At 34.6% G+C, this 27,671-nt stretch overlaps 1 protein-coding gene across 6 annotated transcripts in view; it reads right to left on the bottom strand.

The window, feature by feature from the left end:
• Nucleotides 1–27,671, bottom strand: part of RBMS3 (RNA binding motif single stranded interacting protein 3) — a 771,622-nt gene that overhangs the window by 61,171 nt on the left and 682,780 nt on the right. For 5 of the 6 annotated variants that reach the window (XM_033212877.1, XM_033212879.1, XM_033212874.1 and 2 more), the window contains 2 exons: nt 20,977–21,087; nt 12,958–13,005 (listed from right to left, as the gene is read on the bottom strand). In XM_033212877.1, coding sequence (XP_033068768.1) covers nt 12,958–13,005; nt 20,977–21,087 — 159 coding nt within the window. The remainder of the gene's footprint in view (nt 1–12,957; nt 13,006–20,976; nt 21,088–27,671) is intronic. The other variant, XM_033212876.1, reaches the window with a different exon arrangement.

Here is a 27,671-nt window from a genome sequence, read left to right as displayed (position 1 = left end):
ATCAGGATCATGAAGAGCCTTGTTGCACAGGCTAAGGATTGAGGATTATGTCCTGAAAACTGTGAAAGGATTTCAAACATGTCATGTTTGTTTCAGAAAGGTGGATCTGGGGCTGTAGAGAAAATGAATTGAGTGGAAAGAAGGCTTGAATCAGCGAGACCAGTTAGATGGATATTGTGCTAGTCCTGCCAAGGGATGGCAGTTACCTAGAGTAACTTTCTAGAAAAGATACTTTTAAATTTTAGAACTGTGAGAGAAAATTCAGGCATCTGATTAGCCTAGTATTACCTCCCCCCCGCTTTTTTTCTCCACATTTATTAAGAGTAAAAGCCAACATTGAAGTATGTAATTGAGGATGAGTTCTTACTTAAAGATTTATTTATATCAAAAATTTGAGCTTTAATACCACAAGGGATAAAATGAATGGCAGAGCCCTTGATCTCCAAACCTCCAGGAACTTACAGTCTAAAGGTAGGTTGGAGAGAAGATAGTGAGGAATATGCAAATATCTCACATAAGGTGGAATCCATCAGGTGCTAACAGAGAACTTTGAGAGTTTTCAAAATAAAGTGTGAAAATTGGACAGAAACTCACAGAAGAGATAGATCATTAAAGGTGGGTAAGATTCGATCCACGGAGATGGCAGGTGTAGCAGGGAAGAAATTCCAGGTGGACAGTGAGCATGAGCAAAGACAAGAAAGCAAGCACTTGCTGCTAAACACATCCTACAAATAACTGTGACTAGTGAAAGAAGAGTCATGAAGTGGACAGAAAGAAAACTAGTTGGGAAAGTAGCTTGAAGATTATATTGTGGCAGGCCTTGAACACAAGTCTGATGAGTTCCTCTTAATTCTCGTAGCATTTGAGTTGTGGCTCTTGACAAAGAAAAATAATACACTGGTCATTTCTATTTCCAGAATTTATTTAATTATAGTCCACCTTGCTGCCCAAAACTATTTAAGGCAGCTTCCAAGGTTGTATAAAATATTGCAGTGTGAAATAAGTGAGAAAAATGAGGTGAAGGGAAAGAGAGTAAGATGAAGTCAGTAAACAGGCTAATTAAATAAATGCTATTAAAACGTTATCAGAGTTAGTTAGCAATGATTTATACAAGTCGCTGTGTCCATTAGGTAAGAAAATAAGCTAGGTGCATTGAAGAATGTATTCCTAATATGGAAGGAAGAGAGGTGTTTCTCCTGTGAATCTGAAAGGAGCAGACACTATGCAGTCTAATGAACAACAGCCTTAATATAGCAAAGCAAGTTTCTAAGGGCTATTTATTATAGTGTCCTTCAAACATAAACAGATGGTACTGTGCCAAGGCATACTTCATGAAGAGCTGTTTCTCAGGGGTCCAGTGGAATGCAGTCATGCAGGTAAAACAGCTTTTTTTTTTGGCTTGATCCAAGGATCTAACTTAGAATATCCAAGGAAAATGGATATACTACATAAGATCCAAATATTTCTCCAAAGATATCATTTCTCTTAGTCAAGGTTCTGAAAGGTATGAGTGGCAGTGACTTTGAAATTGTTACGCTTCTTGAAAAGCACTTGGAATGTAGCTTTCTTTGCTGCTGGGTACACACAGGTCCATATGTTTAAACTGTCAGCTGAAATTGGCATTAGATGATAGTCTCGAACGGAAGAAGCGAAGAAGAAGGAGAACCCACTGACTCCTTTCAACACATACACCCCTTCACTTCGAGGTTAGCTGCAGGAAGGGCATATTCCTGTTAGAAAAAATTTAGGTTCTCCTCTTATGCAGAGACCAATGAGCAACTATCATCATACTGTGGTTCTGCGGTATGACATAGTCGTTACACCTGCCTCCCTGTAGAACAATCTCCGTAAGCTAACTACAGCTTTGAGTAGTATAACATTTCTGGTATATACTGGTTACAAGTACAAGGGCTGCTGTTAGAAAAGATGACTTTAGATTCAGAAATCTGATCCGTATCCTACTTTCTGGCAGTGATCAGATGGTAGGGATAGTTATCTACTAAGGTAACTCCTAACTGTTCTATTAACAAATTTTTGCAGATAAAATTTGTCAAATGTTAATCTCAAAATTTATTCAAGAATGTGTGTGAAGGATGAATAGGAAAGAGAAGTGCTAGGTGTTGACACCAAAACAGCACTGAAATAATAAAACTAGAATGTAATAAGAACCCAGCCTGGACCTGGGTAATAGAATGGAATGGGTATAGCAGATTCAAAATACATTGTAGAAATAGAATCTACATGAAAAAGGAAGATTGCATGTGGTATAGAGCGCACCAAAACAACTCTGAGGTTTTAAGCACCATTGGCTGAAAGAAAAATAACTCACCAATTTGTAAAAGATTTCCTATCCTATTCCAAGCTTAGTATAACATTAAATCGTATGGTTCTAACCCCAAAGAGAAGAGCTATACTCTAAGCTACTATCAAAGACTCTTAACAATCTTAAACTTGTAGCTACACTTAAAAAATCTTGGCTTAGAGAAAGAATGCTTATAGATGTTTGCTTGAACCCTAGGGAAGTCTGCAGAAGAAACTGGAATGAGAAGAAAGATTATGAGAATGGAATTGTGAATAAGAAGTTTGAATTATAATTGGGCCAGGTAAGAGTGGATGGGGGATATCTAGGAAGTAGTTGGAAACATTGGCATGAAAACCAAAATAGATGATCGGATTTAGCAATATAGATTTGGAGGTCATCTACATAACAGTTAAAAGTGAGGAAGTACATGATGTCATTGAGAAAAAAAAAAATGAAGAAAAGCAAAGTGTTGTAAGACCAGCACCATGAGAATCTTGAGGCAGAAAGGATCTACACATTTCATTAAGCATAGGAAAAATCATCATTGAATAAATATATATTGAAGAAGGTGCATCTGGGATAGAGGGCAATCAATGCTATAAGACCGTAAAAACAGATTGAGACAGATGAAATCAAGAACCTAGAAGGAGGAGTTAACATTGACAAAAAGAGGACTATGGTTTGACAAAAGAGGAAGATAGAAAGAAGGGAAAAATGAAGAAACAAACATTTGAAGATCAGATAAAATGTGGTACTGATCTTCTCATAAAGAAAGAGTCACTTTTTATCATAAATGGCAAGACTCGTGTTTGGAACTTAAGAAGGTGAAAAAGGTCAAAACAGCTGAAGGAGCATAAATATGAGTGTGGGTCCAGCTGAGCCTATAAATAACAAATTTACAGAGGACAAAGAAACTCCCTGCGGAATGATTGTGACAATCAAATGTTACAAATCAATCCACGTAGAGCAGTAAGTACAGTGCCTAGAACCTAGTATGTATGTGATGAATACATACTATGTGATGAATAAAATATGTGATGAATAAAACACCATTTTGCCTTCTCTCATGTTTGCATTTATATTTCATCAAGGACATTTAATATTCTGCTATATTTTTGTTAGGCAATATTATAATTGCCCTTAAGATAAGGAAAGAATTTATGGAAATCTTTCAAATAACCTTTAATTAGCTGGCAGCTATTTGCAAGGTCATAGCATTCCTAACTAAACAATTTTCGAAGATTATCAACAATTATCAGACAAGGCCACTCAGGACTGTGGTGGATAAAAGAGAGACAGGTACATTCTGCAGACCAAAACAATCAAATGTCCTTTTTTTGTCTAACATTAATGATGGCTGCATCTTTGACAATGACAACTCCAGCCCATCTTTCTTCCTCCCAACTACAAAATAACACTTAAGACATACAATCATACAATTGCCCCTCATTTCCAGGTATCACTTAATGCAGAATAAATGGTCACTTCTTCACGCCCTTCCCTAAGTCATATTACATGAGCTCCAATTCTGTAATAAGCCCTTCCAGACTTCCTTTTCTGAGACGCTCCCTGGTTCAGCTGGTATAGATTCTCTCTTGTTTCAGCAAGCTAATGAATTTAACTATGTTTGACTATAGTTGATCTTTGGTTTTCTTTGGCTAGTAGGCTTTAACCCTCCAGAACAAGTATCTCAAAAATCTCAATAATTTTTATCAAATCTTCATATTTTATTTGCTAAAGTAATTGCTCAATTAGGAATGAAATTCATATTTCCTGGATCTGGAGTCCTGTGCATTCCCATATCAGAGTCTCTTGGGCAGACTGCTAGACTCAGAGCAGGCACATAAAGTTGCCGGATAAAACATAATATACTGATATATTCCACATGATCAAAATAAATAAAACTTAGTGGTAGAAAAGAAGGAAGAATAAACAATATCTCAGGTGGCAAAAGCACTTAGAAGTTATATCAGCTTGATTGCGTAAGTATAAGTATTTTGTAATTACAACTCAGGGAAACAAATTACTTTCAATGGCAGATTTCATTTTAAGCAGAAAAGCAAAAAAAAAAAAAAGTGTATCTAGTAGTAGTCTAATTTGCAGAAGTTAGACGTAATATGTAATTAAAGGTGTATTATATATGGTCCCCTTTCAAATATGTCATATCAGTTCTGTGAACCACAAGGGCCTTGATATCTCACATAATATAAACTGGGAAGATTTTAGGTTGTTACAATTGCTGCATGCAAGAAACACAATATATCATTTGAAATGTGATTCCAATATGAAAAATGGCATTAAAAATCGGTTATAAAAATGTTGATCTTCTGGTAGGTGGAAAGTGGATTTACATAAAATTTAATGACTTTAGATTATAGAATCACTCCAAAATTCTGCCAATTCTATATAGAGATATAATGTCTCTCTTAATCTTGCCCTAAACGCCATAATGTTGAGATGTGATGAGCGGAGGTGGGGAAAATGTTAGCGGTTACCACTGCTACCGCTATCATCCATATAATCACCACACTCATCATCATCATCTTTATTTTCATTTTCATACGGTCCTGTTTTTCTGGTACATAAATGTCTCCTTAAAACTGCTGCCGTTTCAAAGACTGTTATTAACTTTTTAATAAATTATAAATGTAGCAAAGCAACATTTCAAAAAGTTTAGGAAATAGAAATTGAAAACGATAGATATTGAAAATGATAATTTTATGCATTTCTTTCTAGATTTTTTCATGTGTATGTTTTAGGCCTCAAAATCATAATGATTGTTCACTTTTGTCATCTTTTCACTGTGCATTATGAACATTATTTATCATGTTGTAATTAAATATTTATATTTATCATACTAATTCACCTACTAATAATATCATACTAGTTGGCCAATAAGAAAGATAACGTAATTAACTCTCTATTTCTTTTATTTTTAGATATTGAGTTTGGAAACTATTTCAAAAGCCTCCTTTCTTTGGATCAGTTAATCTAACATAGCAAATATAAGATCAGTGATTCTTCAAAAAGTCCTAACACACTTTCCTGAATGCAAAGAAAGGAAGCAGAAAGGAAGCTTCAATTACTTAATATCGATCATGAGTCACTCCCTTACTAGGTATTTTGGATATATCTTTTCAATTAATCCTTGTATTGTTGTGTATGCATAAAGAGGTAATGAATAGATTATCTACTCTCTACTCTTAAGGAGGGAAAAAGTAAGCTTCAGAAAATTTAGGTAACTCTAATTGTTAAATAATTATTAAATAATATGACCCAGAAGTCACATACACCCTGTGAATTCTAAAAATCATTTTGATTTTTTTCTACCATACTTTTTCCTGTTCAAAATTGCATGTGTGAGAATGAAAACAAACGGTGTCTGGTGGTAAATTTTTAGATAAGATCAACACATAATCAAAATCATCTTTCATTTTGTCTTTCCCCTAACATGTTTAGCACACAAACTTCCCTTAGCACAATAGTATTTATTTATTTATTTTTTTGCTAAAGGAATTAGAAGCTTTGTACTTCAATGTTGAATTTGTGAAAGATTTACAAAATTAAGCCCTGCATTAAGAAGCACAATTAGAAATACCAGCAAATCAACAAACAGTTAAAAGCAATAGAGAGAACACGCTACCAGGAACATTTGCAATATACTCCATCTAATTCCAACTATCCTGAAAACCAAGACTAAGAGGAAATAGATTAAGCTTGGTATTTTACATTGTTAGCTAAAAATAAATATATTCATTCATCTGGCGAGAGAGATGTGCTGAGACACTGAACTCAAGGATCTATTAATCATTTGCTTCTTTATGTAAAAGACATTGGGTAAAATAACAGACAATTATGTTTGCTGTGGCATCTCAAAAGGCTGGTAACATTGTTTAAATGTTCGTGTAATATATCACTTCTCTAAGAAAGAAGACGTTAAAATGTTAAATTTTAACTGAGAGAAAACATTTCAATAGGGATGTCCAATTACATGGTTCAGGCATTTTGCATTCTGATAAACCAATTTAACATAGAGTCTAGAGAACTGTTAACATGTTTGTTAGGCAGGATCTCTCCAGAATCAGATGTCTCTGGCATGCCTCTGGCAAGGGCTGAATCATGCATAGTCAATTCATGACTATATTCTCTGACAGGCTCCTCAAGTGCCCACTGTGTGCTGTTGATTTAAAAAGGGAACCATGTGATTTCAGTAACAGATGTGTGGATTCCTGCACATGCAATTAGCTTACTTTAAAGTCCATTGTTGTCTTGAAAGTGCTCTGCTGCGTATTATGTAGGCTCTGCCCTTTTTTAGATGACTGAGGCGCTAAGTGATGCTGTGTGCTGCTGCTGTGGGATGCTTTAAGTCAGTTGCTGCCACTCACTGAAAGATTCTACTACAGAAAGCATTTTGAGAAGCTGCCTTTTGATTTGATGTGTGTGCTGCATCACCAAGCATTGTCTTTCTCTGACCTTGTCACAGAGGGTAGTCCTATCTCCGGCCATCCCAGGCTTGCCCTGTGTAGTGTTTGGCTTTTAGACAAGACCGGGAAAGCTTTGCCTTATGATCGGATTGCAAAGCAACACACAGTACTCAGGGAAGCAGTTACCCAGGGGGAAACAGAATAGCTAAAATACTGTAGATCGAGAGTAATTTCAGTGTACACTAATCAACAACCACAACAGTAACAGAGAAACCACCTCAGGTGGTGTGACAAAGATGTCAAATATATTTTACTACAAATCTTTTGAGATGATATATTTCTTACCTTTTCTCTAAATTTCTAAAAGTATAAGATTCTAAAGGCTGCCAAGAGGATATTAAACAGAATATATGTTTGATTTTCCTGGTTTTGGTGATCCCCTGTTGCTGCTGTAAGTCCTACAATACCAATATATAATGAAAAATTTTAAAAATTAATACAATATAAAAATAAAAATACTCTTAAAGGGTTTTAGTATGTCACTACCATAATCAATTATTCTGTACATACTTTTATGAAATAAAAAAAAGCTCAAAAATGCTAATTTTAAGGGAAGGGCACTTCATTCGTATTACAAAGAATATCAGTGATAGTATTTAGTTCAGAATACTTATAAAAATAAATTGACTAGAGAGAGCAGGGGTAGGTAAACTATAGCCTACAGACCAAATCTAGCTTGCTGCCTATTTTTGCATATAAAGCTTTAATGAAATATAGCCATGCTCACTTATTTGCACATGGCTTGTGTCTGCTTTCATGCTAAAGTGGCAGAGTTGAATAGTATGACACAGACTATATGGCTTGCAAAGCATAAAATATTTACTCTCTGGACCTTTACAGGAAATGCTTGCTGCATTAGAAGATAAGGCATAGAATTTTACACTCACCTATCCCATCCTTTGAAAAACAAACAACAAAAACAAAAAACAAACTGGGCTAAGTAACAGTGATATTTACATATTAGTCTAATCTAGTTTCCTACTTTAATACATACATAACAAGTATGGTCCCACAGGAAAAGTCCTAATGATTCAATTTTTGTAATTTAGCAGACAAAATAAATGCACCAGCAGGAACACAATAACTCAGCATGCACATGCCTATTTGTCAAATACTTGCACAAATACCATGTAAAAAGTCCTGCTCTGCAGACCACTCTTATGGTGTCTGTCATGTACTATGTTATGTGACAGTTCTGTATATCCTTTTACTATGTTAGAATCTTTGTTCTTTGGGGGCAAGAAATGGACCTACCCTTAGTTTTTTGTAGCACTGTAGAGGTGCTCTGTAAATATGAGTTGAATAAATGAAGAATAAGTGGAGCAAAGTCTCTAAGAACTTATTACAAAGAAAAAAATCAATTCATTTAAAGAAAGGTAGTTTTGTAGTCAATATAAATGCACAGTATTTGAGCAAAAAAAAAAAAAAGAAACTGAATTTCATGTGTGGCTTGTGGGAAACATAACAATGTGTCAGGTCCTTTACAATAAATACAATTTAATGGCTGATTCTTGCTAATTGGAAGTACTAATGGACTTAATTTTTAATTAAAAGATGGAAATTATTTGTAATTAGCTCATGGAATCTATGAAAACCAATGTTGCTTAGCGTTTGAAAGATGGTCTTGTTCTTGTTCTTTGAAGCAGCTAAAATACTCTGCCTTTCCCTCCTCTGGATAATAGAGGATAGTTTAACACAATAATTCTCACCTAAGATGCAGCATAAAAAATAGGCTTCAATTAAATCTTTGCTTGGACATTACAAATTCCAAATTAATGAAGCTTTCCAATGCAAACTTAGATTGCTGAAACAAAAACAATGTGAGAAACTGCACGCTGTTTGTAACAGTGAATTTTGTCTTAATTGCCTCAAGTACTCCAACAAAGAACTTTATTCTTAGAGCACAACTCTGTGGTTAGAAATCAGATATTTAAAAACTTCTTATTTGACCAGTATATTGTGAATTTATGCAAACTTTTTCTGTGAAATCTCATCATGAAGTTGTACTGATAACACTTACTATTTCAACCTGTTTCAGCTGGTGCATAAAAGGTTAGGGCAAAGAATGAAAATGCTCCACAAGTTCTACACGTTCTTTTCAGTGTATTTTTCAGGCCCTGTTTTTCTCTTCTTTTTTAAAAACAATTTTTTTTTTTCAAACCTAGGTTCAAATTCTGAACTCAAAGCTCTTTAGAAAAAGAGGATAGATTTTGATTCTACTTTAGTTCTCTGGTGATAGTAGTCTTTTGCTTGATTTCATGCTGATGTCATTCAAAGAAATTAAGCTCAAAACAACTGAAATAAAAATTTGACTACACATTATCTTCAGTTTTCGTGTTTCATAAAACCCAATCATGTATAGAAAATGGTCTTTTACTATGCCTTTATATATTTTTTCACTAACATTTGCTTAAGAGAGAAGGAGTTTTAAAGGAGTTATAGTTGTCACAGAAAAGAAATACTAAAAAGAGAATAGATTCCTGATTTGGTGTGAAAATGTAGAGGGCAGTTTCAGCCTTCTGTCTTCTCTCCTTGACATGAGCTAGGTAAGGCCTCGCAGAGATGTAGGCAAGAAGAGGTGACTCCAGGGAAATAAATCAGAGATGCTTCTGTTTCCCAAGCTTCCTTCTTTCTTTTGAGCATCACCACTTTTGCTTTAACTCTTTCTTCCCAGATTATTATTACTTTTAAGGCATATTCATTGTTGAAGCTTAAATATTTACCTCAGACTCTTCCTAAGTAAAATATTCTTGAGCCTTGTATAATGTATTAATGGCAAAGAACAAACAAAACAAAATTAAAATATGCAAAAATACCCTCACTTCATTAGTCACTCTTTATGTTCACATTAATTAACTCCCTTAACTTCTGTCACTTTCACCTCAAATTCACCGCGGTCACCTGCTCCCGTGACTCAAACTTTGTCAAGAAATAGTTCATTATCCAAAATCTTAAATCCAACTGTTTTACTAACTACATTGTACATCTCATTAAAACTGCTTATCTCTATATTTTGTTTTCTATCTCTCATCCACTACTGCCTTCTTTTTTCTTCCTTCTTTATTCTTCCTTAAACCCACAGTTTGCCACTCAACTACTTTCTTGCCAATGTCATAATTGCACACTCTCCTTTTCCTCACTTCACCTAGTAAATACTAACCCTGCATTAATTCACCTGTCTGCCTTTTTGGCTACTGATTATGACCGCAGAAAATCAAACATCCTCACAGATTAATCACACAAATACATAGTCCATAGCTTCAAATGAACGCCCACTGCTACCCCTCAAAATTCTATGGATTGTTAGTTGGCCTTCTCATGCCATAGTTTTCCAAATCTCTGTTCTTCTTAAATCCTTACTATGTGCCATCTCTCACTCACTCTCAGAAGATGACATCACTTAATACTACACAGAAAAACAAACAGTATTTGTCTGCCTGAGGATTTCAAATATTCTTTCTAGATTCTTGATTCTCTGTACTTTATGCATTCAACATCACAAATAACACAAATAAATGTTGTTATTAATGTTATAATGGTCTAATATTATACCATAGTAAGTGGTATTTTATATATATATATATATATTTTTTTTTTTTTTTTTTTTTTTTTGAGACGGAGTCTCGCTCTGTCGCCCAGGCTGGAGTGCAGTGGTGCGATCTCGGCTCACTGCAAGCTCCGCCTCCCGGGTTTACGCCATTCTCCTGCCTCAGCCTCCCGAGTAGCTGGGACTACAGGCGCCCGCCACCACGCCTGGCTAATTTTTTGTATTTTTAATAGAGACGGGGTTTCACCGTGTTAGCTGGGATGGTCTCTATCTCCTGACCTCATGATCCGCCCGCCTCGGCCTCCCAAAGTGCTGGGATTACAGGCATAAGCCACCGCACCCGGCCAAAAATATATATATTTTAATCAGGGGTCTATTTTCTGTTCATCTTTGTATCCCCAGTACTTTTGTGTAGTGTCTAGCACTCAGGAGTTGTTCAATAAATGTTGAAACATTGATTGAATGAAATTAAGTTATATATCTGTAAATTATCAAGCAGACATCTCAGCTTCAATAAATTAAAGCAATTTAGTTGGATTCTACACTGGTAAATAATTATTTGTTTTGTCCAATATTGACATATTGGAAGATTTGGGAAGGAGATATTACAATGCTATTTCCTGTTTCACTTTTCTGATGTGGCCAAGGGGTGAGAAAAGCATATTCAATTTCTGAAAAGTCATTGAAGTTGTCCTACCAGCCAATTAACAAGCATTTTGGAAAGGCAAGTCTATTTCTATTTAGATGTAGACCAAAGAAGTCTGTGAAACTTATTTCAATCTACCAATTAAATCTTACAAGGGGAAAATAACTGTGAAATCTCCCAAATTTCATATTAACTCTATATTGGGTCCCTTCCTTTTTACTCCACTGCTGGAAACTTAGGATGATTTTTTATTATAAATACAATATATCATATCTAATCTTTTTAACTGTTCCATGTGATTTTTATGTCTTCCTGCTCCAGACCACACAAAATTTTCAGATTAAATTTCTTAAAGCATTGCTTTTATCAAGTCACTCATCTGTTCTAGAACTTTCAGTGGCCTTGTGTTTGCAATCAGGTGAGAACTCCTGAGCCTAGATGTTCAACCAGATCTTCTGCCTCAATCGACTTACATAGAGCCTGACCTATAACTGACATCTGATAAGTACTTTTAATGATTTGCTTGCTTTCTCCATTATGTTCTTGAAAGTAAAAAATCAGGAAACCTAGTTGAAGGTAAGTTCCAGTTTGTGTCTTTTATTTTTATGAATATTGGTAAATTATCAAGAGTAGATGTATATTGTTAAACAAAAGTACCATGTATGAAATATAGTCTCTTCCCAGGGGCCCTAACTCCTAAATGAAATTGGCATGTTAAGATATGACAGGAAATACACTTTGGGAAAAACTAAGAGATATTTTCATTAGTGGCAATCTACTGTAGAGACCTTGAAGAGGACCAAAATGACTTCACAGCCAAAAGTTAACTTATTTTTCCTCAATGGGACATTATTAATTGAAGTTTAAAGATGAGTATTCAGCCAGGAACATAACTAAATAAGGCTATACAAATTAAAAAAGAATTACCCTTCAGATGCTGGGTGAAGCAAACAGGTAGCTAAAAGCAAGATTTCCCCTGCTTGAAAACCACCATCAGGTTGCCAGATTCAACTGCTCCATGGGGTCTTTCAGTCTATTTCTGACCTTTGATTCTTCTTCTGTCTTCCCAATGCATTTTTGTCTTTGTATTTTATGACCTTGCTGTCTGACATGTCAAAGAATCAAAGAATTCATGCTCTTCAGATTGCCAGTATTTAATTAAAAAATTAACTGAAACAAAAAATTGTGTCCATTTTCCTCTTTGCAAGAAGTCAAAATTCAAAATTAAAATGAAAGCACAAGAAGATCTGTGCAGTTCAAAATAAAAATCCACCTCTTTACATAGACATATCCTATTACATACTGCACTACTAAATTTCATGAAACAACTTAAATATTGCTAATTAAAACCCTCAAGACACTAACATATTTTCAAATCAACCTCTGCCACTTTGTTGTATAAATGGAATAATGGCAGCTTTTCTTTCAATATCCAAAAGAATCATTTTGGGAACAAATCTGAAGTTTTGATTCATTCAACAAACAATTATATTGAGCACGTACTATGTGTCAGACCCTATGCAGGGTGCTGAGCAAGCAAATGGGATGATTTTCCAATTTAGAAGAATTCTGGTCTCTAAAGCAGTGCTTCTCAAGCTATTTTTTATTAACCTGTGCCCTCTTTTGCTATACATAAAATTATTTTCCCACTTTTCAGGAATTTGATGACCATGTCTAACACTGAGAATCACTGATACACAGAACACAGACTCTATCTTCTGTGTATCCTTGACAGATAAAATGGCTTTGAGTTTTTACTTTCTATTTAAAATGCAACACATTTATTTTCGAGACTTATAACAGAATTACAATATTAAGTTTATGTTTCTGAACTACATATGCCCCCTTCCAAACTGGAATTCAAATTTCCTGCACCCACCTCTGTTGAGAATCACTGCTTTAAAGAATTTGGGAAAAAACAAGGCAACCTCCATCTCTCCCCTCCAATCCAGTCTTAAAAGAATTAGAATTTTCCTACCTGACACAACAGCTGGTGGAGTATCATAATCCTGTCTTGGGATTGAATCTTTGAATGAAAAGAGCATGAGAAAGAATGCAATGAAGTACAAAAGAAAATAAAATAGAATCAGCCCTAACACGTGGAAGAGTCCGCTGTGTGTCATATGGTTGCCTGACCCCCGTGCCTTAGAGCAGTAAAGGCATTATGATTCCTCATTTGCATTTGATACCATGGTCCCTATTACCACAATACTGTACATGTGATTAGGTCCCGTTAGACTTGCTGGGACAGTACAGTTTGTACTGAAACACTGTCATTTTCCACAGCCTGTTTGGTACCTCCCTTAGGTAATCAATATAAACATGTTACCCTCTCTGGCTGACAAAAGAGTTCTACCAGGCAGCCCATCTAGAGGGGGCCCAGAGCATGATATGAAACAAGGTCCTGGAGAACAAAAGAAAGAACTAAAATTTAAAAATTTGTACATTCTTATATCCTACGGAGGCTAACACATTTTGAAGGCAAATTTCATTATTTATCACTCAGCTCCAGCTCTGATCCCAGTGGTTGTCAGTGAGGCAGAGCGGAGGGTGCTTTCGCCTCAGGGCCAAAAAGCTTTATGTGTTGTAACTGTGGGAGCAGAGATACACAGAACAGAATCTATTGAACATGATGGTTATCTTTATCCCAAGTCTCCTAGCACTGAAGGTGTCAAATTCTAGATAAAGCTTAATTAAACTACATGGCAATCATTTCAAAATTAGGGGTTACATGGGACAGAATATATCTGCTTTTTTAAAGATGAAAAAAGAGCTTTTGACTCACTGGAATTTCTTTAGCCAGGGATCTTAAAAAGGAGACTGGCATATGGCGTAGGCCTAGGGTCCCCTTCTAAAAATGGAAAATTCTATTTTTGCCCCCACTCCCCTTGGAGGGGTAAACTCTAAAAGAAACTTGATATTGTTTAGATTCAAATCAACTGCCAACACATGGTTAAAGAGATGCTCTTGTGTGACTCTTATTCCATTTATATGACCTTTATTAAAAGCAAATATCCCAAATTTTCTTTTTCAACCCATGTGACAACTTTTGGATTATCACGTATTTCTCACTTTCATCTCCTTGCCACAAAAGGTTAATCACTCTCTCCTGAGTAAATGGCATGTGAGAAGACAGATTAGAACTTGAACATTGCAAGGCACTTTGAGCAACAAAAGCAAACATGATCAAAAGATTCAAATGCAAATAAACCAGACACATGAGTTATTTTGTTTCTTGCAACAGGTACCTGAACTACTGAGCTGATTATAATCCCCAAATCTAGAATAATTAGAATCATTTTTAAAGTTTTTCCAAATGTTTAAATAATAGTAGTAATTCCTAGTACCTTTTGAAAAATTGCAATCACACATTACCACTCCAATCCCCCCCCAAAAAAGTTAATTATTGGACCATGCTACTAGTCATTTTCCAAGAATATAACATTTTACAATAAATAATAAAAGCCAATAATGTTTATTGCTGAATAGCTGGATAATGTAGAAAAGCAAAATGATTAAAATAGACGTTACTCCTAATCCCATCACTTGGAAATAGCCACACTTGTTTTATATTTCTCTATAGCCTGATAATACCACTTTATAGTTGATATTGAACTCTGCACATGCAAATTTACCTCTCTCTCTCTCTCTCTCTCTTTCTTTTGACAGGGTTTCACTCTGTCATTCAGGCCGAAATGCAGTGGCACAATCATAGCTTACTGTAACCTCAAACTCCTGGGCTTTATTTATCTTCCTGCTTCCGCCTCCTCAGTAGTTGCACTATAGGGCACACAATAATGTAATGCCTAGCTAATTTTCAATTGTTTTTTTTTTATTGTGATGGGGTCTTGCTACGTTATCTAGGATGGTCTCCAACTCCTGACCTCAAGCAATCCTCCTGCCTCAGCTTCCCAAAGTGCTGTGATAATAGGCATGAACCACCACAGCCTGCCTTACTTCCAATTTTTAAAAATTTAACATTATAAATAAACTTTTTCCTAATTATTTAACACTCTTATGATTTCATGCTGCATTATGTTCTGGTTTATGGATGGATTATGACATATTTAATTATTATTCTTTGTTAGACATTATAAAGAACACTGTGTCAAATATTTTGAGGTATAATTACTTTTCTGATATTATAGAATATTTCCATAGACGAGCTTCTCAAAACTATAACTTCTTGGTTAGTCAGTATAAATGTTTTGAAGTATCTCGACTGAATACCTTGCTATCCAACTGGTACTTATACAAATTGAGATTCCTATCATCAAGCAATCACTGCTAGAGAATGCTTATTTTCCTACACCTTCATTAGCAATTTGTACTGCATTTTGATAGCTTTATTTGATGGGATATATGTACACGTATATTTGATTAATTACTGTTTCTGTTTCTTTGATTATAATTTTTGTACATGTTCCTTAGCATTCTATTTACTCTTTTATCAACTATCTGTTCATGTTCTTTGGCATTTTATCTATTGAGGCTTTTTTACTATGGCAGTAATTTATTTGAATTCAGAATTGATTTTTTTAAACAACAAAAGTGTAATATTTACAAATACACACTCATACTACTAGACTTACATTTAATGCCAATTCATTTATTGTTTCTAAGACTCCCTTCAAAGGTCTTTCATTTTACAGTAAGACTAAACCAATTTTTTAAAACTATTGCTTTTTTAGATATATTTTCTGTTTTGTATTTGAGTGTTTTAAATTAATTAATATTTTTTCCTGAAAAACTATTTTAGGAGTGGCACTCATTACCATTTATGATACGGTTTCCTGAATCAGAGTCCATATTTAACATCCTGTTAGCTTTTAAAAAAATCTGTCTTAATATTTATATTCATACCTAATAACAGAAAAAAGAAAAATATATTAACAAACTGAATAATTGAGGATTTTCACCTGATACCAACAAAATGTCAGAGCAGTAAAGGAGTGGTGTGACTGAAAAATGCTAGAGAACTGTGGGGACAGATGGAGTACAATTACAAGGTTATTTTTGTGAGTGACTATGGTTACACTGTGGAAATCAATGATATCACAAATCATCAGTGGCTTGGAGAACACAAACCAAACTGCAGATACAAAACCTGCAGAACAAAAACTTTTTATTTCTTCCAACAGATTCTGGTGACATTGTAAGCTGCTGGTGACCAGCAACTGAACAAATGAAAAGGAGATAAGACGCTTGTAAAACAAGATTGTCATGCAATTTGGAGGTTCTCATAACACAGTAAAATCTCCAGTGATTTCTGCTAAAGCTTACAATAAAGTGATAAGAAGTTATGGATAATGGGGCTTTGGTTCCACCAAGGGAATACTGTGACAAAAAAATAAACAAATGTAGAAAAGCTACGAAAATCCTTCAGGGTCAGCAGAGCCCTGAAATAAAACAGTTACACTGCTTGCATAAAATGCATTTTTTTTTTTTGAGGCCTGCAGATTCTGTCTAGCTTAAAATAGAGAATTGAACAATAAACATCTGAGGTGGCAAATTGTAGAGAAAGGTTAATTAAGCTACATGGCATTCATTTCAAAATTTGAGGTCATGGGAGACAATTATAACATCTTTTAGGAAAAGGAAAAAGAGGTTTTGGCCCAATACAATTCCTTTAGCCAGGGACTTTACAAGGAAGAGTGGGACTAAGCCTGTGTTCAAGATCCCCCTTCTAAAAATGAAAAATTCTAATACAGCTACAACTTCCGTCAGCCCTGATCGCTTCCTACTCTAGATTATTCACTGGGTCACTCTCTGCTCTGCCCTTGGAACCTATCTGTTTCTAGAGTTTAGAATCCTATCTTAATCTTGACTTGTCACTGTTCACACCTTGTTTTGCAGAATTTCTGTGAGCTCAGATGTCTGAAATCCTCTGAAATGTTTCAATTAGGAGAGAGACACAGTCAGATAGTTTTAGATTGACTATCTGTGACAACAGGGTAGAGAATGGATTGAAGCAAACTGAAATTTAAAGCTTGAAGAACAGTTAGGAAACTATTACAATTAATCAAATGAGTCCCAGGGCAGAGACTCCAGAAATGTGGAAGAAAGAATGTATTTGACCAATGTCTATGAGAGAAAACCAGTGGGACTTGAAAAGTAATTGTGTATGGTGGTGAGGGAGAAGGAAAAGGTCTCGCTTGGGTCTTAGATGTATGGTTTGGCTGCAGGGAAAATGGTCATGTCATTAGCTTGCAGGGAAATGGAGCAGAAACATACAAGAGGAAGAGGTTTTAGTTGGAAGGAAGCTCTGGAAAGCTCATGAGATTAGTTTGGGTCATGCTGACTTTGAGATGTCTGAGGGAGATTTCCATGGAGATACTTAGCACGTATTTGGACAAATGAGTCTAAAATTCTTAGATGAGGTTAGCATTGGGGACTGAGATTTAGGAGTCAACATGGAAGCCAGGGTTTACAACCATGAGAGTGAATGAGATTGCTTACGAAAATCATGTGGCATAAGTATGTTAAAAATGAAGCTCTGGCTTACCAATCTGTGCAGGAAGAGAAGAAGGAATGGCCAGAGAGGTTTGAGGAGAACCAGAAAAACCTTGGGCAGGAGTCATAAACTGGGAGTTCTTGGGACAAACTGGGCCCAATATTTAAATATAGAGAAATTTCAAATCAAAATTCAAGAATTCAGCTTATCTTTAAAAGTTGGAAACTGAGATCACCCTGGGTCTGTATGTCCATGTGTCAATAGCCATCACAATAGCTGTACTACTAATGGAGTAGTGGCTGTCCTCTTCAGACAAGGCATCCGTATTTCAGGCTGCCAAAGGCACCACCTCTCACTTCTATTTGCCCAAAACTCAGACAGAGATAGTATTATTATTGTATGGAAAATACATCGTATCTAAAATATAATCTCCAATGTCATATATGTTTATATGGTATGAGTATGTTTATGATATAGGTAAATATTTAAAAATTGATTATGTATTTCCAAGGGTTTTTGCTTGAACTTGATCCACTTCATTCATTAATATGACATGGCTGGACTCTACAGGCTTTTGAGTTGCCACCTTAAAAGAATATGTCAGCAGCCAAAGAAATGGAGACATTAAAGAAATTATTTATAACAACTGAAATAGTGTAGGTGAGTTATACCATGGATTTTACAGTGTGCTACATCACTTCTGGCTACCTAAACTAGACTCCCAATAGTTAGAAGCCACTGGAGGTGAAGGGGACGAGCAGCTCATTTGAGAAGCACATACTGGGTATCATACTGTATAAGGAATGCTGCATATTGTCATTTCATTAACACTCAAAACATCTCTGGGATGCAAGCATTATTTTTCCCATTTTGTAAAATGAGAAAGCAAAAGTTCTGAGAGGTTAAGTAACCCGCCTAAACATGCAGAGCTAATAAGGGAGCAAAGCCAGGTTTTGAACTCAAGTTTAAAAACAAAGCTGACTGATCTTTCCATTATGCCAGGATTCCTCCCCATCAGTGAAAATGCTGGAAAGATGCAATAAGGTAGAAAAATCTGATTTTACAAAATCATCCTCAACTGGATAATAGTCACTCCAAATGCCAATCAAAATTCAGATAAAAAGAATCTATGAAGTCATATCAAAGAATTAGAGTGACAGTCTCAGAAAACAAAGTAACAGTATTCTGGACACCAATGACACTTAATTATATTTTGTTAAATGAATCAACAAAGTAATTCTGTTTTCTCTCTACCTCTTCAGAACCTTACTAAATTTTATACTTTTCCATAACATCAAGTAACACAAATATTATAATGTATCTAAACATTATTTAGTGTGAATGTAAAGGATGAAAAGAAAAAAAGCTAGTGGAAATTTGATGTTAATAATAAACCACATACTTAAAACTTTTACTCTCTAAGAAAGAGAATGTTATATATTATTATTGAATTATTTGGCTATTACCAGCTGCCTAAAAGTCATGGTCCCTTACAAATGTATTCTTGTTGAAATACTCAAATACAAAATCATAATATATGTTATTGATTCAATAACTATTATAATTCTGAGTCTGTTCTGTGTCTTCTAGCTTGTTTTTTAATTCCCTAAAGGATTCAGTCATACACTTAGTTAACTAGCTCTTATATTTCTACTAGTTTGCAAACTTAAATTTTAGCAAGTCAATTGGCTTTACTTTTGAACCAAATGAGTAAAAATTATAAAGAGTTTCTATGTTTTGCATTATAATTCTCTCTTTAGTCAGATTCCAGATTGTTATTCAATACAGTAAAATTACATTACATCACTCATTCAGAATTTACAATCACTGAAGGACACAAAGGCTGATATGGAAGGAAATCTATAATGTATTAATAAAAATAAGAAACTGCAGGCCTTCTGATACTATTCCTAGGACCTGCTTATTAGTAACACACAAAATAATTACAAATAATCCTTTGATAAAAGCAATATAATATTTCTTCAAACTGTATCTCCATGATGAAAATTAGCTGTACCACAGCATATAGTTAAATATATCTTAGACATGACTTCTAAAAGTGTAGGTCAGAAACCTAAGAGATCATTTGATCCAGCCCAAGCATTCAGACAGGTAAGGTACTATCAACTGCTTTTTACAGGTTCTGCAACTTTGCTTATGTTACTAAAGCTAAAATTTCTTTATTGAAATAATGTGGCTCTTTCCATTAAATTATACCGAATTTCTTCCTATTTAGGACAGATTTGTGAGGCCTCAGCGGACATGACAGAAACTTCTTATATTCTTAAAAGTCCATGAGTCAACAAGACTTATTTGGCAAGCAAGCCATTGCTATGGAGTAAAATTCCTGATACACAGCTAGTGTGCATATTGTACATAGATATTTGGAGAAGAAGTCAGCCTGACTGAAGAATCACAGAGGTGGTAACTATAAGACATATAGGTTTAAAAATATAGAATTGGATATTCAAAGGGCCCCATATATGATCAAGTTCAATACTTCAACTAGATAGAGAAAAAAAATTTAGACTAGAAATATTATTTTCCCCAAAATTGACAGAAACAACAGGGCTTACTCAAGTTTTATATCTAGGATTTCTGACTCCTAGTCCAGTGCTCTTTCTACAATATTTAAGCTACCTCAGTCAAAAAAAAAAAAGTATTTTTATTTCTATGTTTTATTAAATGACAAGATTATCTGCACTAACACTTGCCAAAATAAAACTGTTACTGAAGGTGTCACATGAGTGGTTAGGTTTCATGGTTTCATTGCTCTCTGTAATGGCAACTAGTGAAGTTTCAGTATTCTAGATTGTATTAGGCTTTTGCCTCCTTGAACATTTGGGGAATTATCTTTTTAAAAAAATCAAACATAAAGTTTTTCCCATGATTTAAAATGCCTCATTGATATAAAATCCAGGCTGCAATAGGCATTTTTCAGCACACTTTTGTTCTGAGGACAAAGAAGGCTAGTCAAAAATATCATAACCTATAAGAAAAAAAATCAAGCACATTAGGTTCCCTTCCTTCTTTTCAACATTATCTATATCAACATATCAAAAAGAAGGATTAAAATAACTCAATTATAGCTCAATTACTCAATTACTCTTTATTGATTGAATAGTATCAGTCATAGGTATGGCCCCTCACTTGTGTATAACCTGGTAATAATCTCGTGGCTGAGCTGGTAAGCAGCTGGGAAGAGAAAACCAGGATTGAGTATATTAAGTCACAGGGTCTAGATTTGCAGGTGCATGCAAAAGGACACCTTTCCAAAAACAGACATTATATCTGGTACATTGAACCATAAAAACCAAGAAGTAACTGAATGACACAATAGAACTTTAGTCTTGCCACTGTGAGTACATGTGCCCTGGAATTGAACATACATGCAGAATGCAGCTTGTTCATACTGAAACCTGAAAGGTGTGTTAGTTAATGAATACGGTACAGACACAGTTTCACTGATAATGCCAGTAAAAATGGAGAATATCACATCTGATCAAAAAAGTTCAACGAAACAAAACAATCTCTTCAACTCACCGTTCCTGTTGTGCCCAATGAAAGGTGATTCATCTGCTGTGTCAGGGGGCCCATCACATTGGTTGGTTGCATTGACATGGGATGGTCCATGGTTGGTGTAATCACAGCACCCTACAAGCATATACAATGTTCATTTGAAAACATATCCTATAAGGAAGGAGACTTCTTACAAATAAACACAGTAAACTGTAAATGTGTGAACATCAAATGTTTTTCCTTTTTTACTAAAAAGGCTAAATTCAACTGTATATAATTTTTATGTCCATTCATGTCATTTTGTGCTTGTCTGAATAGATGCCATTAACAACTTCCTTTCTTCTGAGGTAATTTACCTGTGATGTATCTAAAATATGTCACTTACATTTTCATTTTTTGAGGTAGAATGTATTGAAATAAATCATCTATATCCTCTTGCCCATTATTCTAAATATAAACTTCTCTGACTGAAAAATATGAACATTAGTGGAAATTCTCTAATTTTCTTGTTATTTGATAAGACTTGGTTTATGTCATTTATCTCTTATTTACAAATACATAGATAATTCTTAGTCACCCCAATGTAATCTACTGCTAAGAGGGATAATGCTGACCCACATGGGTTCTGAACTAGATCTCTTTGAAGGACATATTAAAATCTATCATTGATAATCTAAAAATCAAAATTACTATTTCCCATTTGTTTTTCTCCTAACCTTTTGACCTGTTTTCTATCTATCTATATTTTAGACACAAGACAGAATACCAAACTCTGTTAAAGCTGGTCAAATTTTTATGTCTATCCACAATTTTTTAAAAAAAGTAAGTGTTAACTTTTAAATCAGATGTTAAGAAAAGCAGACATCTATAATATGTTTTTTGATTTATTATCGTTGTTGGGGATAAAAGAAATTACAAACATTTTAAAAAACTTCCATCCATATGCAAAGTGTCCTATGGTGAGCGAAGAATGGAGCTAAGTCATTTTATCCTTCCCTTTTTCTTTCTCTGCTACTTTCCTTGTAGTAATTAACTTGGAGAATGAAAAAATATTTTTAAAAAACAAACTTAGAAAGTTTGTTCCATCCAAAAAGCTAGAATTGGATGGAATCTTTGAGAGTATATAATTTCAATGTTTATATTTAAAGATTATGATAAAAGTAGAAACATGTTTTATAACAACCCATTTAAACACCCAGTTATGATAAAATGATTATGTATCAAAATAAATTATTTCCCTAAACATTATTTTTCTCACTGGACAGATGCATGTAGATGGCCAGATCTTGGCACCCAAACTAATTACCCACAGCAAGTGCTTCCTAAAATGCTTTTGCTCAAACTAAGCAATTCTTTCTGGTATTATCAAAATTCAACTTCCTGACTATATCTGTGAAAAAGATCAGGCTATCACTCTGCCTTCCCTATGGGCTCCTCCCCATTAACTTTCAGAGATAATAGAAATTGAGCCAAATATTTGGAAATGCTTGATACACAGGGCCAGCTTTGTTCACAAAGACATTTAGACTTTTCAGTAGGAATCAATCAGAAAACATGTCTGTTATTTTAAAGGTCTGTAGCTTGTAAATATACAGAATTGTGCATTTGTGTTGTTTGAATTTCTCGATGCTTCTGTGAATTGCCATTCATCAGGATGCCTCTTAAATGAGAAACATAAGAAAAGCTTTTACTTAATTATAATTCAGAGACACAGCACTTTTCTTTCTGCTGCCTGAATCTTTTTAACAAAAGCATCTTTATTGTTTTCCTTTTTTAAAAAAATACTTACTGGCCTTCATTTCAGGTATTTGTTGTGCCAGACCAGAAGTAAACACTTTAAGAAGAACTAGGGTTCTTCTTAAATCACCTAGGGATAAATTATAGAATAACCTCAGAGTTAAGATGGAAGTCCTGAAGCATTTCTTTTCAACCAAAAAGTGGCACTTTGACAACATTCTAATGCTTAGCAGGTGCGAGACTTCAATTCTCTTCTTGAACTCAAGACAGGTTATCTTTTTAGAATATTTGCCCCTAGAAATTCCAACATGCAGCGAAACTGTCACAATCCCAGAAACACCTCAATTCTAAACAGCTTGCTCTAGCCACAAAAAGGATCATTCATGTAAATTAGAGATAAAAACCCAATTGTGTTTGGTAAGGATACTTTCTTCTCAAGGCCCTGGAGGTTGTCTTATTCCCCAGGGATGTGTTTTTTTTTTTTTTTTTTTAAAGGCAATATGCAAATGAGGTAGGTAAGCATGTGCCAGAACAATCAAAATCCATGCATGATGAGAAGGATGGAATGTCTGCACTTGGAATTAATTTTGGAAGAATTGTCTGGTCTCTTTGAGAATCTTTTCTTTGAAAGCAGTGTTTGGGGACTCATTTGATTACAGATGTCACAGAGTGAGTGCTGCTTCTGTGTACAAACCAGAAACCTGACAATCAAAGGAAAGAGGAAGAAGGGATTTATCATTATTTGGAATTGTAAATAGCAACATTAGGCACAGAGTGGAAAATAACGTAAGGAGACCTGTTACTGCACATAAACGAACAGTTCTTTCTAAGCAGATCATCTACTGCACATACATAAAAAATAAAATAAGTATTCTTGGGGGAGGATATGTAAGAATGTAGAGTCTTGTTCACATTCAATAAAAACATTCAGTGAAAAAAAATCCTACAAATTATTAAGAATACAAATTTTGTAATCTTAAGGGAATGGAAGAAATGCACAGTCAGGGAGCAAACTGGAAGTAACTAGTAGGAATTCCTGGGAGAAATGAATTTTCTTAATGATATTTTATCTGAGACAGACAACTTAGAGAGGTTTAGTGTTGGTTATCTACAGCAAAGGGGGTGTTTGCCAGCCACTTTGCTTAGTAAAAACTACAGAATCTCTTTTGTATTGTGTATTACATGAATAAATAAATACAAAAGAAGAAAAGGAAAGCCTTATGGTTAGTTTGGCAAAGCCCGTACCCACAACCGTAACTTTGACTTACTAAATGAACTGTCAAATCCACTCCAACTCAATACATTTAAGCCATAGGCTGAAGAGTGTTTGTGACAGATGTTGCCAACACATTAAGCATAATTTTGTTTACTTGAGATGTATAGGATGTGCTGTCTGACAGAGTTCACTTGGCAAGCAAGAAGAAACTGATTTTTCATTTTTGCATCTCTGGATGTCTGGGTTTGCTCAATGTTTAAGCTGCAAAGAAAAATATTGTATAATGCTATAATTCCAGTAAAAAACACAATGACCAAACAGCTGATGGAAACGTCTGGTCCTTTCTAGCCACTGCCTTTGCAAAACAAAGCTGCTCCCACTCAAGAGACAAAGGGTGGATCTGGTTGCCCTAGTTCTGAAATAAACAATTTCAACAGTAATTTGGGTAAAGTTTCCAAAGATCATCATGTGTGGCGTAAATATATCTGACCTAAGGCCAGAAAAGCATCTGTGTTGTTAACCTTCTGCCAATGCTTGAAAGAAATTTGAAGTCTTTGAAAGTTCCATATTTTAATTTTCCAACCGAAATATAAATCCATTGGCGAATCAGGGAAAAAGCACGTGTGGTTTCTCTCCCATCTAGAGCACACATTGCTGGCTTATCACCTACATTAATCCCAGAAGATGAACCACAATAAGAATAATTAGCTGCATTAATATTCCTGTGATCGTATTCTAGGTCAGTGCCACCCCAACTATGATTTGTGGATCAGTAGCAGCAGTAGACAAAAATTAGATTCTCTGGGATTCAGGCCTTGAAATCTGTGTTTTAGCAAGCTCTGCAGGTGACTCTGATATACCCTAAAGTTTAAGAAGTTTGCTGTCTAAAAACTGCTACTGTATAAAGCCAGTGTTACACTTCTTACACGCAAATAAGTGACTTTATTTTATTTATGCTGTTTCTCAATTATTTGTTTGAATCCGGTCTTTTATGTGATAATAATATTATATCTTGTTAAAAACATTCAAAGGGGCTAAGCCTGCATTTTGATGGGCTGACCTAGAAATATTACCTGAATAATCACACCATATAATCACTGAATAAGTGTGATGACCTGACATGCTTTAGTTTGATCAGTTTGGCTTGTGTTATAACACATTGGGAATCTTTCGTATTTGGACTCTTAGTAGCCTTGTATTTGAACTCATAGAAATGGAGAAGTAAAAATAAAATTATTTGGATATAAGTGAAAATAAAGAAAAAACAGCATCCCTTTTTTTCTCATCTTATCTAAATGCCTCAAGTCAAAATGTCTGTGATCTGTATTATACTATTGCCTATAGTGATTCACACAAAACTATATATGAACTTTTAAAAGGTGATTTTAAGTCACGATTACATTATCTTATTCATCTGTCTGATTTTTGCCAGTTTTTAATATTCCTAGAATAAATATCTAATAGCAACAAGGATCTCATAATATAAATGGCATGAAGGTAGCTTAACTTGAGGAATAGCTGTCCAAATGCAGTGTTCTGCAATATTAGCGTGCAACATTCCTTGTCTTGTAGTATATGTAGGGATGTCTAATTTCTTTCATTTGTTGATGTCAGTAGTTTTGTTTTGTTTTGATGAGGGTTCAGGGTTTAAGAAAGGCTTTTGTGGGGAGAAAAAAACAAAACGAGTAAGAAATGTCCCTAATTCTTAGAAACAATCATTAATCCTTATCTACCTCCATAGATAAATTTCCAACCAACATACAGTCTGACTTTTAGAAATTATGTTTGAAATCCAAAAGCTGTGGCAAAGGTGGTAGCCTTTAACTTTGTAAGCATTTTGTAAGGATTTGACAAATGCTGGAGGTGTGGGAAATGATAAATTACATGGTAAGCCAGAAGCCACACTGCCCCTAGAACTTCATTTTAGCACTTAATCTCTCCCTCCCCTTTATTATTCTCTACTTGCTTCTTTCCACATTACATCTTTCAAGAGGGAAGACATTACGTTTACACAACTTTTGTAATCTCTACAAATAGGAACTGCATGCAGTAAGTACTCAAAACGGTTTTTGTAAATTAATTTTATATATCAGTACCACTCATTTTCAGATCAATGACAAATGGTAAATATTTACTAATATTTCTGATTTTGTTTATTCTAAAAGGGTTGAAATTATGTTGTTTTGTTCACCACTGTCTAGTGTCTATAGTGCTGTTTATAGTAGGAGGTATACAATATATGCTTCATAAGTGTTCACCGAAAGAATGATGAAAGAATAAAACTTCCAATCGAAAAGGAGTTAGAAATGTTATTTTGAGATTGCTGGTTAAAATGGATCATTCCAAACTCCTGAGAAAACTTGTTCTCCCAAAGGGCAGTTCAGTTTTAAAACCATAGTTTAACTCACACATGTGCATTTATGATATCTTCAATTATCATCCCCTTAAAGATGAAATCCAAAATTTGCTTGAAATAAAAAGTTTGACTAACGCTATATAAGATATATATGTATACATATATATATTAGAATAAAAAGTGTATCCATATGTACATATGTCGTTGGTTCTCAACCAGGAGTGATTTTGCAATGTCTGGTAACATTTTTGGTTATCATAACTGCAGAGGTGCACTATTAGCACCTAGGGGATAGTGGTTGTTGATGTTGCTATACAACCTACAACACAGAGAACAGTTCCCCAAGACAAATAATTATCCAGCAAACCCAGGATTAGTGCTAGGGTTCAGAAACCCTAGCACTAATACATACATATATCCATAAGCTCCATTTATACAAAGTAAGGAAGAATTTGAAAGGTAGTAACTAGAAAAATGACACAAAGTATTCATCTACAGTCTGTTCCCTACAATTAATAGTACATTTTAGATCCATGGCAAGATTATGGTTATAATATACACCAATTTCCCAAATTCTATAATTGTGCAATCAAAGTAAACAGGACTGTTCCATGACTTCCAATTGCTTTATAATTATTTTTGATTGCCAACTTATTTTGCTATTTATTTTGGAAATGGGGCAAACTAGAGCTGGGTTTCTCTTTCCAATGTTTGGACAGGCTTAGACTAATTGGCATGCTATTTGGACTACTACATGGAGATATGTAGCTATGAGCTAGGGGTATAACGTTTAGAAGACATTTTCCATTGCTATATAATGTAGAAGAGATATGTACATGTACATAGATTTCCCAATGACAGAATATCTATTAATTATAAACATAGGGTTTTTTTCCTTGTACTCTTAATGAAACTTTTAATTTCAGGTTGATTTTTGATTCAGTTACTAGTAACTGGAAGTATTATTTTTGAAGTTATAATATTAACAGACACTAAAGCCAAATTAGTTTTAGCCATGGAAGTCCCTTTAAAAGAATCCTAATTATATACTATGCCTATTCAACTGTGAATAATGGTTTCAATTATTGGTTAAGTACCTATTAATATAATAGTGTCATTTTGAATGAGAATATAAAGTAAATATGTCACATTGAAGTATTTCTTACCAAAGCAGGTACATAATTAGGATTCTCAATAATGCTTTATTTTAATCCTTTAGACGTTTGTGCCTAAAACTACAGAAACATGTTTATCAGTAGCTTTTGGTGTTTTCAGTAGCCTCTTTAGAATCCTAATAGAGCAAAGTGGCTTTTAAATATATTGCATTATTGAGGGAGAGTTGAACATTTGGGATTTTGAGGACCCTATGGTCAAATGATTTTGCTGACTGAATATACAATAGGACACTTA

This window comes from Trachypithecus francoisi, unplaced genomic scaffold (assembly GCF_009764315.1).
Source record: "Trachypithecus francoisi isolate TF-2019V2 unplaced genomic scaffold, Tfra_2.0 Lachesis_group0, whole genome shotgun sequence".
Lineage (NCBI taxonomy): Eukaryota > Metazoa > Chordata > Mammalia > Primates > Cercopithecidae > Trachypithecus > Trachypithecus francoisi.
The sequence above is the reverse complement of the archived record's forward strand: the minus strand, read 5'-3'. Positions and strand labels throughout refer to the sequence as shown.